General features: G+C 40.9%; 1 protein-coding gene across 1 annotated transcript; it reads left to right on the top strand.

Annotated features, from left to right (window-relative positions):
• Nucleotides 1-5177: 5177 nt before the first annotated feature.
• LOC126601941 (putative U-box domain-containing protein 50) lies at nt 5178-10104 on the top strand. Its single transcript, XM_050268721.1, has 8 exons — nt 5178-5438; nt 5531-5643; nt 5737-5864; nt 5961-6384; nt 6503-6643; nt 6878-7417; nt 7692-8390; nt 9754-10104. The coding sequence occupies exons 1-8, from the start codon at nt 5273-5275 to the stop codon at nt 9949-9951; spliced, it is 2409 nt and encodes an 802-aa protein (XP_050124678.1). The 5' UTR covers nt 5178-5272; the 3' UTR covers nt 9952-10104.
• The last annotated feature ends 7794 nt before the right edge of the window (nt 10105-17898 follow it).

Raw genomic sequence — 17898 nt, forward strand, 5'->3', positions numbered from 1 at the left:
AATACCATGTGTGACTTCACACTATATCAAGACCCGAAGACTCGAGCAACTCAACGGGCACCACCTCATAAACCGAGGACTATCCAATCATCATGCAGTTTTTTGCAACCAAGTTATTTGGTCATTTTATTTTTCAATAAAGAATTCAGAAGTAATTTGTAACTTGGCTTTATTATATGTCTACAACAACTTATTTCTTTCTACACTTCAAAAGAAGATTGCACCGCCCGAGGGACCAACTGTGCTCTCCAAGGCGGGAGGATAAACTTAACACTCCGAATATCCAGACGTGGATGAGCTTGGCTGCCCTAGTATAACTAGGTGCATGATGGCTTGCGCCGGGATTCCTAGAAGTAGCCACAATGGTCTATTTCAAGGCTTAGCTAGTTGAAGGATTATGGGTCTATCGGCTTAATCCGCAGGGAACCGGGCCCTAGAAACGGAGGGGGCACATTATGCAGCACACCCAATGGGCGGCTGCCCTGGAAACCTAAAGTTGCTACCAAGTGCACTAAGGTAGCCTACGGATTTCCAAAAGACTGCCTACGGCTTGCCCTTCGAGCAGTAGAACCACGCTAGACTTATGCAACCGCACATTATTGTGAAAGGTTAAACAAGTTAGCGTGCACACATGAAGATTTTATCCGCTGCCGACATGCTACGTAGTCGATAAGCTTCACCTCTGTCAAATGCAGAATAACCTACACCAAGTCCTAAAGTGTTGTGATACTTGCTACACAGCCTACGGAATTGGAAAGAGCCAAGGTTGAATAGCCAAGTGGTTATGCGGATTCGTCTGCTTCTGTAAGTAAGGCATCCGGCTGCCAACCCTATGGTTAATAGCTTTGCAAAAGTTCTACATCAACACCTACGGTTGCATAGGCTATGTGGGCTTGTCTGCTTATAGAAAAGTAGCACGCCTGCCACTGGCTTATAAGGTCTAAAGGTTAGGGTAAAAAAAAAAAAAAAAAAAAAAAAAAAAAAAGTAAGGATGGGAAAAGAAAAAGAAGCAAGTTTATTAAATTTTATAGCAAAATTGATATACAACAAGCAAATACCGAAGGAGTTCAAGCAAAAGCAACAAAGGAAAGAAAAGAAAATCATAAAAGCTACCTAGAAGACTACTCTTCAGTAGCTTAGACATGTCCCAACTGTTCGGTCGTTACACCTTCAACAGCCTTGGTGTTTTCAGCAGCGGCATCCTCCGAATCTTTACCCTCGACTGCTCCAGCCTGGGTATCAACTCCTCCAACTATTTCACCGATAGAAGACTCAAAGGTAAAATCGAGCAAGTCTTCTGGAGAAATAGAGAATGTCTCGAAGTCTTTACCGGAAAACTCAAAGTCATACGGCCGCCCATAGAGATGATCTACATAGCCCAACTTGTAGAAATCGGCTTGGTTCTGAATAAGCGAAGCCTCGAAACCATCCTTCTCACTCTTCAACTGCTCATTCTCCTCAAGCAGGCAAGCACGAACCTGCTGCAACTCCTCAATTTCCTTCTTCAGATTGTCGTTGGTCTTCAAAATACCTTGAAGTTCTGACACTTGAGGCTCAAGCCTGTCAACAACCTTTTTGAAGTGGATCGCTTGGTTGTAAGTAGCAATCAATTCTTCATCCTTTGCATAAGTAGCAGATCAAAATTCAGATATGGAACGCTCAAGATCTTGAATCTGAGGTATGTAACGCTCGATTTCCTTCTCTGCGCTTTCATTCTTTATTTGGATTGCATCAAGCCTAGTCTTCAAATCCATGATCTCCTGGCAAGCGGCCTCAAGCTGCAGAGGAGTGGGGGCAGAAGTATTAGATTCCTTCAAAGCAGCAAGCTCATATTCTAATTTCTTGATTTTTTCGGCCGAGGAGTAAGCTTCGGTAGCCATAGTTCTTGCCATCCTTTAGCAGCCTTGGTGTCCTCTTGGTCAAGGAACATAGACTCGGCTGCCAGAATTGTTGTTTTCTGCATCATGGCTAGCAGAGCAGTCTGCCTATACTCGGGTGTGTGCTTTGCAAAAAGACTCGGACCAACAATCTCTTTGACGCCATCAACAAACTTGGCACATACATCCATGTCTTCAAGAAGATATGGTTTCAAAAGTGCACAAATCTTAGCAGCTTCCCCAGAAACGACCTTGGCGGATTCTTCAAGCCTGCCTAAACGAGCAGCTTCATTCTTATCAGCAGACGAGTTGGTTGCAGCAGCGGAAGAAGCAGTTTTTGGTGCCATTTTAGCATACAGGGGCACCTTATCACTCTTCATAGTAGCAAGCCTCTTCAAGGGTAAGCCAGGCTTAGTCCTGGACGGACGCTTCGGCACAAACTTCGGTACTAAAGGCATGGAAGAACTTTTACGCTGAGCAATTTCTTCAGCAATCGAGCTAGCAGCCTTCGAAACAATAGGCGTTACCAGCACAAATGAAGCAGTTCGTTCTTTCTCGCCTTTAGAGGAAGTCAGGTCAATCACAATCTTGGGAGCAGCCGGAGAATCCCGGCGAGTAGTCTTCGTTTTCTTCTCAGCAGGCATCTCTTGAGCAGGCGGGGAATGTTTCATTTTCCCACCTTCATTGATAGTAGGCTCCATCACAGTGATAGGACGAGCCATCGCGTCTGCCTTGATCCGTTTTATTTCTTCTTTTGGGGGCAGCCCACCTTGTTCCCTACGAAGAGGACTAAGCAGCCAACACCACTCACGATACTCGGAAGGGATACCCAGAGCGACATGTACTTTTTTCATGTCTGGAGAAACCCTAGGAGTTGAGCTAAATTCCGAATCTACAAAAAAAATAAAAAATAAAAAACACACACGGAAGACAATCAGAAAATTGAAGAATAATTTGGCACTAAAGCATAGCAGCCGAAAAAACTAAGCAGTCTGCTTACCAGATATGAAGACCGTTGGTACACGCAGCTCGGGAGAAGAATCAGATTCCTATTCTCCACTTATCTCCAAAGTCTATTTGGCCCAATCATGATCTCCTTTGCTCGAATTATCAAAAAGCTTATGACAAGTTCGCAGTTGTCCAACTCCATCAATACGACCTATGTCAAAGAAATACCAAAATTCGTTGGTGGTTAGTCCCAAGTCAAAGAATTGGTTCAAACTGTGGAACCCCACCATCACTCGGACCGCATTCGGGGAACATTGGGCAGGCGCACATTTCATGGAGCAAAGCACTTCTTGGAAGAAACGCGGCATAGGGAAAGTAAACCCCAACACAAAATAGTAAGGATGGAACTTGATAGCTCTCCGAGTTCCAATGCATGGTTCAAGGCTGCTACCATCCTTAACTCGCCTCACACGCACTCCCGACGGAATGGCATGCCTATACGCTTCAAGAAAATCTCTAAACAAATCGTCGAAGCTAATCTTGAGGTGAGCAGCTTTGAAGTAGCCAACCTTACTCAAAGACCCGCCTTGACGATACAACGGGGGCACACCTTCATCATTCTTGTGGCTCGAAGAAGACATGCTTGAAGATTCTACAAAAGTACAAGGAAGATTTGTTAGAGAGTAGTTTTTTAAAAAAAAAAAAAAAACTTAAAAGCTTAAAGCTTAGCCACAAGAAACCCAAAAGGGCTTAAGGCCCTTCCATTCTCTCCTAGGGCACGGACATAAAAAAAAAAAAAAAAAAAAAGCCGCAGGAACCCAGCCAAATTGCCAGGCCCCACGACTTGGCTAATCATCCACTCAGCAGCGCCCCAACGCCGAGCAAGAAAAACAAGAAAAAAAATATATATCTATTTTTTCACAGCGTTGCCATGCCATGATTCACCAAATCAGCCCATCACAAGTCTCCGATTCCCATCAAGCCAAGAGTCAAGATCCAAAGATTCCAGAAAATCAAGAAGACAAGAAAAATAATTTTTTTTTCTTACCTAGAAACAACGAGAAAACGAAGCAAGCAATGAAGGACGGTCCTTTTCACGGGCAAGATGTAGAAAATTGCTAGAGGAGGGGGAACAAATATCCTCTAAGCTCTTTCTCTCTTGTAAGGTAGAATAAATTTCTCTCCAAAAGTTGATTTAATAATCTACTTAAGGTGGATTTAAATAAACTTTGAGAGGAATTTATTTCCTTTTCCTAGAATGATCTAATTTCCTATTAGAAGAGAGAATCAACATCAAAGAGGGAAACAAATTCAAAGTTTCCTAAAGCAAAAAAATCTCTACACCTGTTGCCCTTTTTTGCGAGCAGCCCAACATGTGTGGGGGCATTTGTGGAGCCAAAAACGATCACAAAGTGACACGTGGACTTTGGGACAAAAGAAGACAAAAATACCCTTAAGGTATAACGGGATTCCTACGCGCAAGTAGTGGGTAATCATCCTCAACCAATTAAAAAATGCTCCAAAAGAGGTAACCAATTCCAAACTATCTCATTTTAGGTAATTATTTCCGAAACTTAATTTCTCTAATATATTATTTAGTTAATTAATTATCTAAATAATATATTCTTCCCATATCTCCTAAAATCATCCCTTAAAATCATAAATAATTGATTAATTAGGGGATCAACTCAATTAATCCCCTAATTGTCAATAAAGTGACCCAAATTAGTAGACAAAACCGGCCACCTCCCTTTGCTCCATACCTTTTCTGATTTTCTCCACCTTATTACCCAAATAAAGCTAGTCATTCAATTTGGTAACTCCCCATTTATTTCTATCATATTTTATTAGCCAATAAAGTGGCTAATTAAACCACAAACTCACCAAAAAATAGACAAAGTGGCCGGCCACTTTCTTGGAAAAGTGGACCAACCTAGTCCTATAAATAGTCACCCATTTTTACCAAACACTCATTCCAAACCTCTTGCAAAAAATCCCAAATACTCTAAACACTATTTCTCTCTAAAATTCTAACTTTGGCATTGGAGGTTCTTCGGCCAAAGCCCCCCCCCATTCATCATGGGCGTGTGAGGCTTTTGGCCTTAACCTAAGGTGCTAGTTGTTTTGTAGGTGCAAAATCGTCCAAGATCGATGAGGAGAAAATTTGCATCTACAATAACAAATTAAACCTTGCCACGCTTGCTAAGCCGGACAGAATATTCCAAGAATAGGCCGTCCTACAACAATTGACATTGAAACAAAATATTAAACATTGTATATGCTTACGATATATGAGGCAAACAGTTTACTGAATATTCTTGTAATTTTTCTATATGTCCATATCCTTTGAAATTCTCATCCCATAAAATTTGGACATATTTCAGGTAGAATTTTGTTGATTTAGGGTTTTAGCTTTGAAGAAAGTGAATCGAATTAGCCAAGCAGTCATGGAAGCCCAAGTAGAGAAAGTGTATGTTGCACTTGGAAATGAGCTGCAAGATGGATTTAAGACCTTGGCGTGGATACTGAGGAGGTGGAAATCTCAGCCTATTTCCATAGTCATTCTCCATGTAACCTACAGCATTTCAGGGAAGGATTATGTTTACACACCATGTAAGTTAACCACAAATATTGGATTTCAATCTCCATATATTTTAATTGAATTTCAGATTGGATTTTACTGTTTTTTAATTTATTTGTTGCAGTTGGCAAGCTCCCTGCAAGTTCTGTAAGTGATGAGAAATTGAAGGTTCTTAGGAGGTATGAACAGAAAAAGATGGACAATATCCTTTCCAAGTATGTAGCGTTCTGCGGCAAGGTCTGTGCCAATTTCTTTGGAGTATGGAGTATGGATCATTGTGCATGGTGTTTATGGTTTTTGTGTTTTTATTAACTTTCATTTTGCTATTAGGTGAAAGCTGAAATACTTAAAGTGGAGCAAACTGATGAATCTATTCATAAGCTCATCCTAGACTTGATTTCGGGACTTCACATAACGAAATTGGTCATTGGATTTACATTCATCAAATCATCATCATGGTATGCAACAGGTTAATTTAGTCCTAGTATGTATATAAAATATAAATGCAACTTTGAGATTGTAAATCCAATTCATTTTACTTATTTCCCGAATAGGAGAACGAAGACTGCAATCAGCGTGTTATTTTACATCCACGAGCACAAGACTGAGTCCTGCGAATTGTTCATAATTTGTGGGGGAAACGAGTTATGTCTAAGAGGAGAAAATGATCAAAGAATCCAGGTGGATGGGAAAGGAGTGATGGTTGCAAAAAAGAAAGACAAGGTCAGCTTCAAATTTATGTTAGAAAAGATGTTCCTTGAAAATCGTCACAGCCTGTTTGGTTCACCAACAAAAAAGGACTCGGCCAATTTGCAAAATTTGTGGGAAAATTGTGTTCAAGAAATGGAAATTTACTACCAGCAGTTGTGTTCAAATTTGGATGTAGAAAATTGTGACCAGAGAAATGGTACAGGTACTTCTCAGCAGCCTAGTCCAACAGAGGCTATAATGTTGCAAATTAATGGGAACCCTAATATGGTAAGTTAGTAGCATATACAAATTATATCATGAGTTTCAGTACTAATATATAGAGGAAAAAGAAAAAGACTTGGATGCTTCAATAACTAATACATAAGAAAATTTGGCATATTGTCAGAGCCCTGCAGAAAAAATTGAGTTTCTTAGGAAAACAATAAGCGAAACTCGTGGGATGATAAGAATGAAGAAGAAAGAAGCCAAGGAAAATGCTGACAGGCATGCAAAAGCGGAACGGGCCATTTGTTTATGCGAGCGCCGGGTAATATTATATATAAACCTGAATTATTTTTCAGATATTTCGATATGTCACGTTGTTAGGGGATATATATGGTCGCAGACATAATTTCATTTAATCGAGTGATTATTGAAAATATGATGACAGAATATGGCAGACTGTTAGGAAAAAAAAAATTAGCACTCAAAATACTCTCAAGTTGTTGATTTATTCTTTTGTTTCCATTTTATCTGGTTTAAAAGAGAAATGTTTTTATAGGCTCAGGAGTTAGACGTTCAAATTAAAGAAGAGGGTGACAATAGAAGAGAGTTGAACAAAGAAATAGACACGGAAAAAGAACAACTCCATGAAGTAGTTAACAACATTGAAGAAAGCTGGAACAAGATGAAGTCACTCATAGAGCTTCAATATGAGCTTTCACACAAGCTCCATATGTCCAAAATGGCAAAATCACAAGCGGAGGTCCAGCTAGAGAATGAAGTGATGAAACGTACAGACATGGAGAGAAAAATTGAAGTACTCCGACAAGAAAGAGATGTATTTCGACGAAGGATTGAATTTTGCAGACAACAGGATGCCACAGGAACGGCAGAAGGGTTGAGTGAATTGAGCTGCCGTCTCAGAGAGTACACAGATGAGGAGATCAAACAGGCCACCAACGAATTTTCAGAACGTTTTAGATTGAAATCAGGAAGTGATTTAAGCAGTGTCTATAAAGGGCGTATCAATCATGTCACAGTTGGTATCAAAGTTCTTAACTCGGCTAATGGACTGTCCCAAGAAGATTTTCAGGCTAAGGTAACTGCTATAAGACATGCTAAAGGAATATGCATGGGATGTGAACTTATTTGTTACAATAAATACTAGAGTGATGCTTTATGGGTGGGCATATCTTTTCATCAGACAAGTGTTTACGTGGTCAAATAGTGCATCTAAACCACACACCTGACAAAAAATCATGATCGATGATACAAATTCACAGTTCTACAACACAAACATCTTATATTGTCAGATATATAGCCTAGCAAGAGATCATTTCTTCAATCTAACAAAAAACTATGCATATGTGTAGGTGAAGCTAATCAGCAACATCAGACACCCACACCTGCTTGCCATGATGGGCTACTGCTTCCAGCCAAACTGCACTGTCTTTGAAGACATGCACAATGGTAGTTTGCAAGAAGTCTTATTTTCCTTCCATGAAAAAAAGAATCCGGCCCGGGACCTTCAGTGGCAGGACCGCATCCGCATTGCGGCAGAGGTTTGCTCTGCCTTATGCTACCTCCACATGGCTCAGCCCAAACCCATTATTCATGGCCACCTCAGCCCATCCAACGTCCTCCTCGACCACAATCTCGTGGCAAAGGTCAGTGGTTTAGGGCTCAACCAGTCCTACGACGAAAGTCATGTCGGATGGGACATACGGGCCCTTGGGATTTTGACTCTCAATCTTATAACTGGGAAGAACTGGGTTGATGAGGCTATGCTCATGGAAAAGGCAGGATTAGTTCGAGTTTTAGATGAGAAGGCTGGAGCATGGCCATTGGATTTGGCAGAAGAACTTGTGAGCTTGGTGTTAAGGTGTTTATCCGTTAACAATGGACCCAACACGGATTTAAGAATGGTGACAATAATGGAGGAACTTTGTGAAATCAGAAAAAAGGCCGATAGTTTAATAGCAAGAGGAGGATCTGGCTTGAATATTGAGGGAATTGTGCATGGAGAGGTCACCAATGAAGTCCCGAGGGTTTTCTTATGCCCCATATTTCAGGTTTGATGTTTAATATCTCACTATTTTTGGTAGACAAAAAAAAATGTCGATCTCTTTTTCTGTTCGTGTCGTATTGATCATAACTGCATTTTTAACGGGTCTTTTAAACTATAACTCTTAAGCTAGGGTGGAGAATGCTCGACCCAAAACCAAACTGCTTTTAAACAGTTCGTTTAATGGGTGACCCTTCACAATAAAACTTTATTTTTAACCCTTTTGAACCAAAGATCTTATGCATGATTCTCTCCGGCTCATCATTTTTCATGAGTGACCGGTTATTTTTTTATTGTCTTTTGATACTTAGGAAAGCAAAGTTCTATGATATATACATTTTAGAACAAAACAAGTGGAATATTTAAGGCTGGTTTGGTATTGCTGTGCTTTAAAAAAAAAACTGATTCTGCTGTGCTGTGAGAATAAACAGTTTGAAATAAAGCAACAGAATGTTTGGTATACTTTTTTGTAAAAGAGTTTTTGAAAAAAAAATTAATATTATAGTATTTGATAAATTTTTATGTAAAATAGATGTGAAAAAAAAAGCTGGTTTTTCAAAGCTGGGTTTTGTTGCCTTGTGTTTTTGGCTTTTTTTTTCACCCAAAACTGTAAAAAAAAGCTGAAGCTAAATGTTTACCAAACATAAAAGCTGAGAGCTTTTTTTTATAGCCACTTTTTTTCAGAATCACCTCAGTACCAAACCAGGGCTAATACTATATATTACACTAATGTGTCCAACTGTTATCAAACTAACTACCTTGAAATTGTAATTTGTCATGTGAATCCGAATTTTGAGTTCAGACTTGGTGAAAAAGAAGGCTTAAACTTGTGATATAGTTAGAGTATCTCCAACAGCCTAGTTATTCTAGATTGCTTAACTATTTTAACTGAAAATTTTTCAAAATCAATCTCTAACAAACTAGCTATTCCACAAATTAAATTAACATAATGAACGGTTGCTGGCTAAATTTAGCTAAGTAGAGACAACTTTTCAGAAATTTAAACTTATAATGTATTTAAACTTTTAGCGTTCTTTCTTTACAAGTTGCAACCCTCTATTAATTTGGCATTCAGAAGGACTTGACCCACTTATATGAGCATGCTAAAATTTTAGTATTTGGGTGCTTGGCCCGCTCAATGTATGAACATACATTTTTTCTTACTTGAGCAATATTCGATCTAGACTAATCTTAGTTCCGAAGAGAGAGATTCGTAGAAGAGGAGTATATTGTTTTAGTAAACTTTGATATGTTCAAGTCTGCCAAACCTACTTTATCTTACAAGAGTTTGCAACTTCTATTTGTAGAGACCACTTCTATTGCTGTTCAAGAGTAAAGAATGATACAAATATGTGTTATTTTGGATGCAGGAAGTAATGAAGGATCCACATATAGCGGCTGATGGATTTTCGTATGAGAAAGAAGCCATTGGAGAATGGTTGCGACTGGGGCACGATACATCACCGATGACAAATTTGAAGCTTGAGCACAACATTGTAATCCCTAATCACACCTTACGGTCTCTCGCTCAAGATTGGCATTATAAAAGATCAATTCCATATCCATGAATTGTGACGATCATATTTTAGAAATTCCAATGGACATAATATCTTTGTTATACATATTTTTAGCAAGTGTGTGAATTTTGTATTGTGTAAATCGTATTATTGATGTATTTCACTTAATCAAAACAACAATAAAGTATTCATTTTTAGTGAAAATTGTATGATTGGATTTAATTACTATTTATTATTTTCTTATGATATGGGTATTTGTGAAAAGAGAAATATTTCTAATTTTCAAGAAGAAATAGTCATTCTTCTTAACATTCAAGCATATATGTAAGTTATGAACCCTAAATCCTAACTCGAATCAAAACTCGCCATTTTAAATTTCATCCAAATGGAATCCTAATTTGTTTTATATCAAGGCCCCAATAGCCTAACCTCTTACATGTCCTCCACTTCTATTGCAAAATGATAAGAAGAACAAACACTTGTATAGTGCCAAAATAGTTTCAGGACCACAACTCTTACTGATTGGAAGCTCCAAAATTATTTATTTTATTGTATTTTATAACTCTAACCATTAGAAGATAAATGTACGAATAAATTGATCATGTAAATAGAGAAAACGAGTATCGTGAAAAACTTCAACCGTGTAAAATCGCATGAAAAAAAAAAGCTCAACTAAGAAAAAAGAGACCCACGTACCATAATAAAAAATTTAAACATAAACCACCACATTTTTTTTAAAGGGGGACAACTGGTGACAAGCCACGGTTATCCATCCTTTTCGGGAGCTTGGAAGACTCACAAAGTCCTTTCAGCCTCCCCATGGCCGCAAGTCTAGCTTCCACGCCAAGAGCGGGTTTCGAACCCGAGACCTTCAGTTTTTAGTTTGAAGGAAGCCTTGCAATCCGCTATTTACCACTAGACCACCAACTTGTGGTTAACATAAACCACCACATTGAGTCTATTCCAAATACCATCCATGAGAGACAAAACTAAACATACATGTTAGAAGTGATTTTCTTCCGTACTTAAATTACAAATTTAAATTTAGAAAGATTGCCACATTATTTTAAAGCCAATTGGATAATCTTGAAAAGAATTTCAAGAAGCATATTCGTAAGGATTCAGAGAAGCTGTAGGTAGATTACGAACATATCATTGTTCCTCATCATCCCTAAATTATATTGAATTATTCTGAAGATACATTATTATTATAGAATGCTAGCCGTGCCTGTAATTGGCTTCTTTTATTGTGTAAGGTGTTAATGTGACTCGCACAACAAACTATATAATTGCATTATCCTAATTATTATTATTCATCGCACAACAAATTATATGATTGCATTATCCTATTTATTATTATTCCTCTCACAACAATCTATATAATTGCATTATCCTAATTATTATTATTCATCTCACAACAAACTATATAATTGCATTCCTAATCATTATTATTCATCGCACAACAAACCCTTTGGAACATGAAATTACATCAATAAAACGAACTGTATCGTAAGTTACTTACAGTTTTTATGTTTTACCCTTTTGAGTTTCTCTCTCACTATTTATTGAGTTATATGTGTGGAGCCAAAAATAATCAAGAAACGACACGTGAATTTTTTGGTAAAAATAACAAAATTACCCTCGAAGCACACCGGAATTCTTACGTGCGATCAATGGATAATCATCCTCCAATCAAGTCAAAAGCGCCCAAATTTATATTCTATTTCATCCATCCCTTATCATATCCTCTCCACAAGATAACCTCTAAATCATTCATTTTTTTATTATATTAATTAGCTAAATTAATTGATTAATTATTCAATTAATTAGCCAATTAAACACAAATCGTGAACCTAGCCCACAAAACCATCCAAGTGGCCGGTCCATCCCTTCCCAATGTGGCCGGCCACTCCCCTATATAAACCCCCTCATTCTCTCCAAAACTCAACTCCAATTCTCTTGCTAAATTCCCTAAATTCTCCAAACAATTTTCCCTTAAAATTCTAACTTTGGCGTCAGAGGTTCTTCGGCCAAAGCCCCCCCCCCCCAAATTCATCGTGGGCTCGTGAGGCTTTTGGCGTTGACCTAAGATGTTATTTGTTTTGTAGATGCAATTTTGTCCAAGATCAAGGAGGAAGAAATTTGCATCCACAAATTGGTGCTTTCATTGAGAGTTGAGTCCCACACTCGTAGAAGACTCTCGCATCCAAGGTTTTCTATTTTCTTGTCCATTTGTAGATTTTTCGTACATTCCTATTTTTAGAATTTTTTATTTGCAAAAATTCTTTGGTAAAATGTAAAAGAAAAGTACAATGACAAGAAATTTGGAAACTTCAACGAACAAAAATTCCAATGTTCAAGAGATAGGACCACGACGATCCACAAGGCTAAACGTGACAATAAGTAAAGCGGCACCACCACCACAAGGCTCCACCATGGCAACCACTGCGGTGGCCACCATGGTAGCCACCCACGACGAGGTCCATGGCGCCACAACCACGGCCCAAGCCGTGTCATCCAAGCTTTCCGTGCCATCCAAAGCCCACGACAACAAGGCCACAACCCAAGTCGTGTCACTCCAAGCCCAAGGCAAATTGGCATGTGCTGCCCAAATCCAACACGAGCCCAATACGTTGCCAAGCTGAGCCCAAGCCTCGCACCTGCATGCACCACACGCCGAGCAGCCGACTCTCGTGGCCCAGCCTACTCTCATGGTTTTCCAAGCAGCCTAAGTCGGCCTAAGATTATCTTAACCATCCGGACCTACCACCGAGCCAAGGGCATTTTCACCATATTTCTCCACGGATTTGACATTTCCCAACTCAAATCTCGCGCTTGGAGTCTACCACCTTTCCACTGCTCAATGAGGCACATTTATTCCAAGCTCGTCCAATCTGAATGGCGAACAACACTTGTCCCCACAAGTCATAGAGTTGACGAGCGCCCTTGCACAATAGACGACCTTAGTGAATCAGCTCTTGCAACCCACCGAGATCCAGCGTGCCCCAGACGAGGAGTCCCAAAGTAGGACAAGGGCAGACGAAGAACCTCTCCAGTAACGTCCTTGCAAGCTGCCACTCGATCAACCACGAACTAAGCGTTCGGTAGTGTACACTCCCGATTGGGCCCCCGACATAGCGTATACTCCTGTCTAAGCGAGCAGATGAGCGTGCACTCTCCACTAGGCTCACGGATGAGCATACATTCATGGTTGGGGCCACACTCTGATAATCAACATGGACAGCCTTATAGGCAAAGCGTCCATTCGCAACTAAGCCCGCAAGAAGCATCATCCACATCACATCAGAGTAGGTAGCATGACGAATGGAGAGAAGCAATCACTCAATCCAGCTCAAGTTCAACCATCAGCCTACGAAGAATTCCCTTGCCTGCCAGGAATGGACAACATACACTGCCGCCGCAACAAAGACAAGCCGAGAACGTAGAAGAGCAGCCTAGACCAATAGGTTAAGACCAGGGGTAGCCGAGAGCTCCGCTACCCCCAACAAAGGTAAATTTAGGAAGAGGTAGATAAGCTCATCAACAAGCGATTGCATAATTCCAATGCAACGAATGGGCCGATGAAGCACTACGACAGGATATGACCAACATGAGCAGGTCACCCTTCATGGACGAGATCGAGCAGGCAGAGCCTCCACGAAATTTTAGCATGCCATACTTCACATATTTCAAATGAGATGAAGATCCGGAGAGGCACTTGAAGCACAATGGCCCTTTATTGGAGCAACGATGCCCTTATGTGCAAAATTTTCGCCACCACCTTACAAGGCGAAGTGCAAGATTGGTTTCACACCTTGCCACCACGATCCAAAATACTCATCTTAGTTTTCACCAAAGAATACTCATCCTACCTCTTGATCAAGAAAAATTCTGACCACTTGCTTAACGTGAAGAAGAACCCAAAGGAGTTGCTCCGCAACTACGTTAAAAGGTTCAAAGTAGAAAAGGTTCAATAGCAAGCGCAACCTTCCAAAAAGGACTCCCAGCAGACCACCCATTGTTCGGAGAAATGATCATGAAAGAATATCTAACTCTAGCAGGATCTTTCACTCTGGCAGATAAGCATGCACTTTAGGATGAGGCTCAACAAGCAAACAAGGCACCCAAGCAGCCTCGAAAAGAGTCAGCAATGGCTAAAAAAAAAGGATAGGAAGAAGTCTAGCAAAAGCAAGCAGAAGGCCAAGCGTAGGGACCGACCCATGACCAAAGAACGCTCAACGACCAAGAACTATTCTAAGTTCTCAATTTCGATCCACCAAATCCTTCGCGACATCTAGAACAAGCCATGGTTTAAGCTGCTGAAATAATCAAAGGGAGATACTTCCAAGTTGGATCACACCAAATACTGCGCATTCCACCGAGATCCTGATCACACAATCGATAACTGCTTCACTTGGAAGAACTGCCTAGAGAAGCTCGTGAAAGAAGGAAAGGTTGACATATACTTGGACAAGCCAGTTACGCAGCCTAGAAGGAACGCAGACTACAACGAAGAGCCACTAACCAAGACAATTCGAATTAATGGCATCTTTGCCGAGTCCGAGCACTTGAAGGCCATTAACAACTCCAAAAAAATGAAGATCCAGCAAACTCAAATAGTCTCACAGGTCCAAGCAGTCGACACCCAACCTGGACCCATCATTGGCTTTACTAAGCAGGATGCAGAAGGCGTCGATTTCCCCCACGATGATGCACTAGTAATATCTGTCCAACTAGCCCATGTTATAGTTAATAGAATGATGGTTGATAATGGAACTGCAGTCAACCTACTCCAACTTTCAGTCATTCAATAGATGGGCCTGGAAAACACAATCACACGCGAGCAGAGTTACTCACCGGATTCAATGGGCACACCTTAACTACCATCAACCACATCACACTTGACGTGAAAACACCACCAGTTGTCTCAAAGCAGACGTTTACGATCGTAAGTGACCCATATCCCTACAATGGGATTCTTGGGAGACCTTGGTTGATCAAGCTGGATGCCGTCATTTTCGTCAAGTATCAAAAGATCTGATTCCACATCCCGAGATGAGGAGTCGAAGAAATTAAGTTTAACTAGGCCGCATCTCGACGATGCACTGTACGAGTATTGAATGAGTCAAAGAAGAACCCGTAAAGGCTATCGAGGTCCAAAGGGACAAAGAAGCTTCTAAATAGCAATTACAACAAGCGGATCGAGAAAATGGCACCCAAGCAAACAAGATAGGATGGAAACCCGAATAGAACGCTGAAGACATCATTCTTGATCCCCAGCAACCGAAAAAGACTGCTAGAATCAGCTCACGTCTAAGCCTAGCCGAGAAGGAAGAACTCACAGGTTTCCTCAGGAAAATCGAGACGTCTTTGCATGGTCACTTTTCGACATGCCCTACATCGATCCCAAGATAGCTTGCCACAAGCTGCACATTGACCTCGCTGCCAAACCGTTGATCCAAAAGATAGGACATTTCACACTCGAGCAAGTAGCGATAATCGATGCGAAAATTGACAAGCTACTAGAGGCCAGATTCATAAAAGAGGTAGTGCACTCAGCATGGCTTGCCAACATCGTGCTAGTCGTGAAGAAAGAGAATGGCATATGGAGGATATGCGTAGATTACACTGACCTCAACAAAGCATACCCAAAAGATCTTTATCCGGTTCCTCGAATCAATCTATTGGTAGATTCAAATTCTGGGACCAGTTGCTCAGCTTTTTGGATGCATACTCCGGCTACAACCAAATAGCTATGTACGAGCCCGACAAGGAAAAAACCGCATTCATAATTGAGCGAGGCACCTACTGCTACAAGGTCATGCCCTTTGGCCTCAAGAACGCGGGAGCCACTTACCAAAGGTTTGTAAATATGATGTTCAAGAAGCAAATTGGGGTAACCATGGAGGTCTATGTTGATGACATCATGGTAAAAGGCAAGCAGCAATTGGACCACATCCATAACCTAGCGGAAACTTTCAACATCCTCAGAAAGTACAAGATAAAGCTCACCCCTACCAAATGCATGTTTGGAGTATCTTCAGGCCGATTCCTAGGGTATTTAGTAACCCAACGAGGAATTGAAACACATCTTAAGAAAATCCAAGCGATCTTAGAGTTGAAGTCTCTAACTACTTTGAAGGAGATTCAAAGCTTGACTGGAAAAGCAGCTACCCTCAACCGTTTTCTTTCGCGGTCCACCGGTCGATGCAAACCTTTTTTCAAGGCCATCAAGAGGGCACAACGAGACAAATGGGATGAAGAATGCGAAAGAGATGTCTAAGACCTGAAGAAGTATCTCACATCACCTCCCTTACTATCTAAGCCGGAAGCAGTGAAGAACTTATACATCTACTTGGCAGTCTCAAAAGTAGCAGTAAGCTCTGCCTTCATACGAGAAAAGTTGGGGGCCTAACTGCCGGTATTCTACACTTCTAAAGCTCTTCTCGATGCAGAAACTAGATACCCGAATATCAAAAAATTGATTTTGGCGCTAGTTGTTGAGGCTCGGAAGTTTAGACCATACTTTCAAGCTCATACAGTCATCATCATGACTCAATATCCTCTACGATCATTCCTACATGGTCTAGACGCTTCTCAACGAGTGATGAAGTGAGCGTTGAAACTTGGCCAATACTGTTTAGTTTTTCGACCCCGCACTACGATAAAGACCCAAGCTTTGGCAGACTTCATAGCATAATTCATGCCTAGCCTAGGTGGCCCAACGATGCCTCATAAGTAGTTTTACACACCTTAGCCACACCTGCTTCACCTGATGGAGACTTCTGGCATTTGCATGTCGACGGCGCATCTAACTACAAAGGCTCGGGAGCAGGTGTGGTCATTATCACCCTAAATGATTCAATGCTCGAGCAGACGATCACTCTAGCCTTCAAAGCATCTAACAACAAAGCAAAGTACGAGGCCCTACTAGTAGGCCTCCGAATGGCAAAAGACTTGGCGATGAAAAAAATTGTAATTCATTTTGATTCCTAGCTAATCACTAGCCATACTACTGAGGAGTACATAGCAAAACATCCAAGGATGGCACAATACCTAGAGAAGGTACGTAAGTAGCTTAAGGCATTTCAGACTTACACTCTCACTCAAGCTCTGCGGGCAAACAACGCCCACACAGATGCGCTAGCTGGCTTAAGCTCCACCCTTGACCACCAACTCAAACGCTCGATTCTGGTAGAGTATCTAGATAAGTCAAGCATAGAAGCAAAGCCGGCAGCCGAAGTGTCATAGGTTAGTATAACTCTCAACTGGTAAAGTTATATTATAAACTGCCTGGTCAACGACACACTCCTCATGGAAAGGTTGGAGTCTAAGAAGCTCCAAATAAAGGCAGCACGCTACTACATGTGGAATGGCATTCTTATCCAAAAATCTTACACAGGACCACATCTCCACTGCCTAACGCCTCCCGATGACTTGAAGGTTCTAAGCTTAATCCACGAATACGTTTGTGGAAATCACTCCAGAGGTCGATCCTTAGCACAAAAGGCTCTTAACGCATGCTACTACTGGCCTACCATGCACCAAGATGCTAAGGAGTTAGTACAAAAGTGTGACCGCTGCCAACGCTTCAAGCCGATACCAGCACTGCCTGCCAACGAACTACACCCGTAGACGAGTCCTTAGCCATTTATGCAGTGGGCAATCGATCTGGTAGGGCTAATGCCGTCCGTAACTGGGGGCAGAAGCATGATGATCGTGGCAACAAATTACTTCACTAAATGGGTAAAAGCAGAGCCCATGACCACCATGACTCAAACGAACATATAGCGTTCAATATGGAGGAACATCATTTGTCGATATAGCATCCCTCAATCCATCGTCACAATGGCCCCCAATTAGTGGGCAAAGATTTGGCCAAGATTTTCCAAAAGTATGACATTAAGCAGCACATGTCCACGCCGAGATATCCTCAAGGCAATGGGCAGGCCAAAGCATCCAACAAGACGATCATCGATTGCCTTATGAAATCCTTCA

This window comes from Malus sylvestris, chromosome 15 (assembly GCF_916048215.2).
Source record: "Malus sylvestris chromosome 15, drMalSylv7.2, whole genome shotgun sequence".
In the NCBI taxonomy this organism is placed as follows: Eukaryota; Viridiplantae; Streptophyta; class Magnoliopsida; order Rosales; family Rosaceae; genus Malus; species Malus sylvestris.

Excerpts from the sequence above, each read along its gene's own strand:
- LOC126601941 (XM_050268721.1), top strand. The coding sequence starts at position 5,273 with ATGGAAGCCCAAGTAGAGAAAGTGTATGTTGCACTTGGAAATGAGCTG. Across the intron at positions 5,865-5,960 it reads TTCATCAAATCATCATCATG|GAGAACGAAGACTGCAATCA; the intron begins GTATGCAACAGG and ends TTTCCCGAATAG. Across the intron at positions 7,418-7,691 it reads AAGAAGATTTTCAGGCTAAG|GTGAAGCTAATCAGCAACAT; the intron begins GTAACTGCTATA and ends GCATATGTGTAG.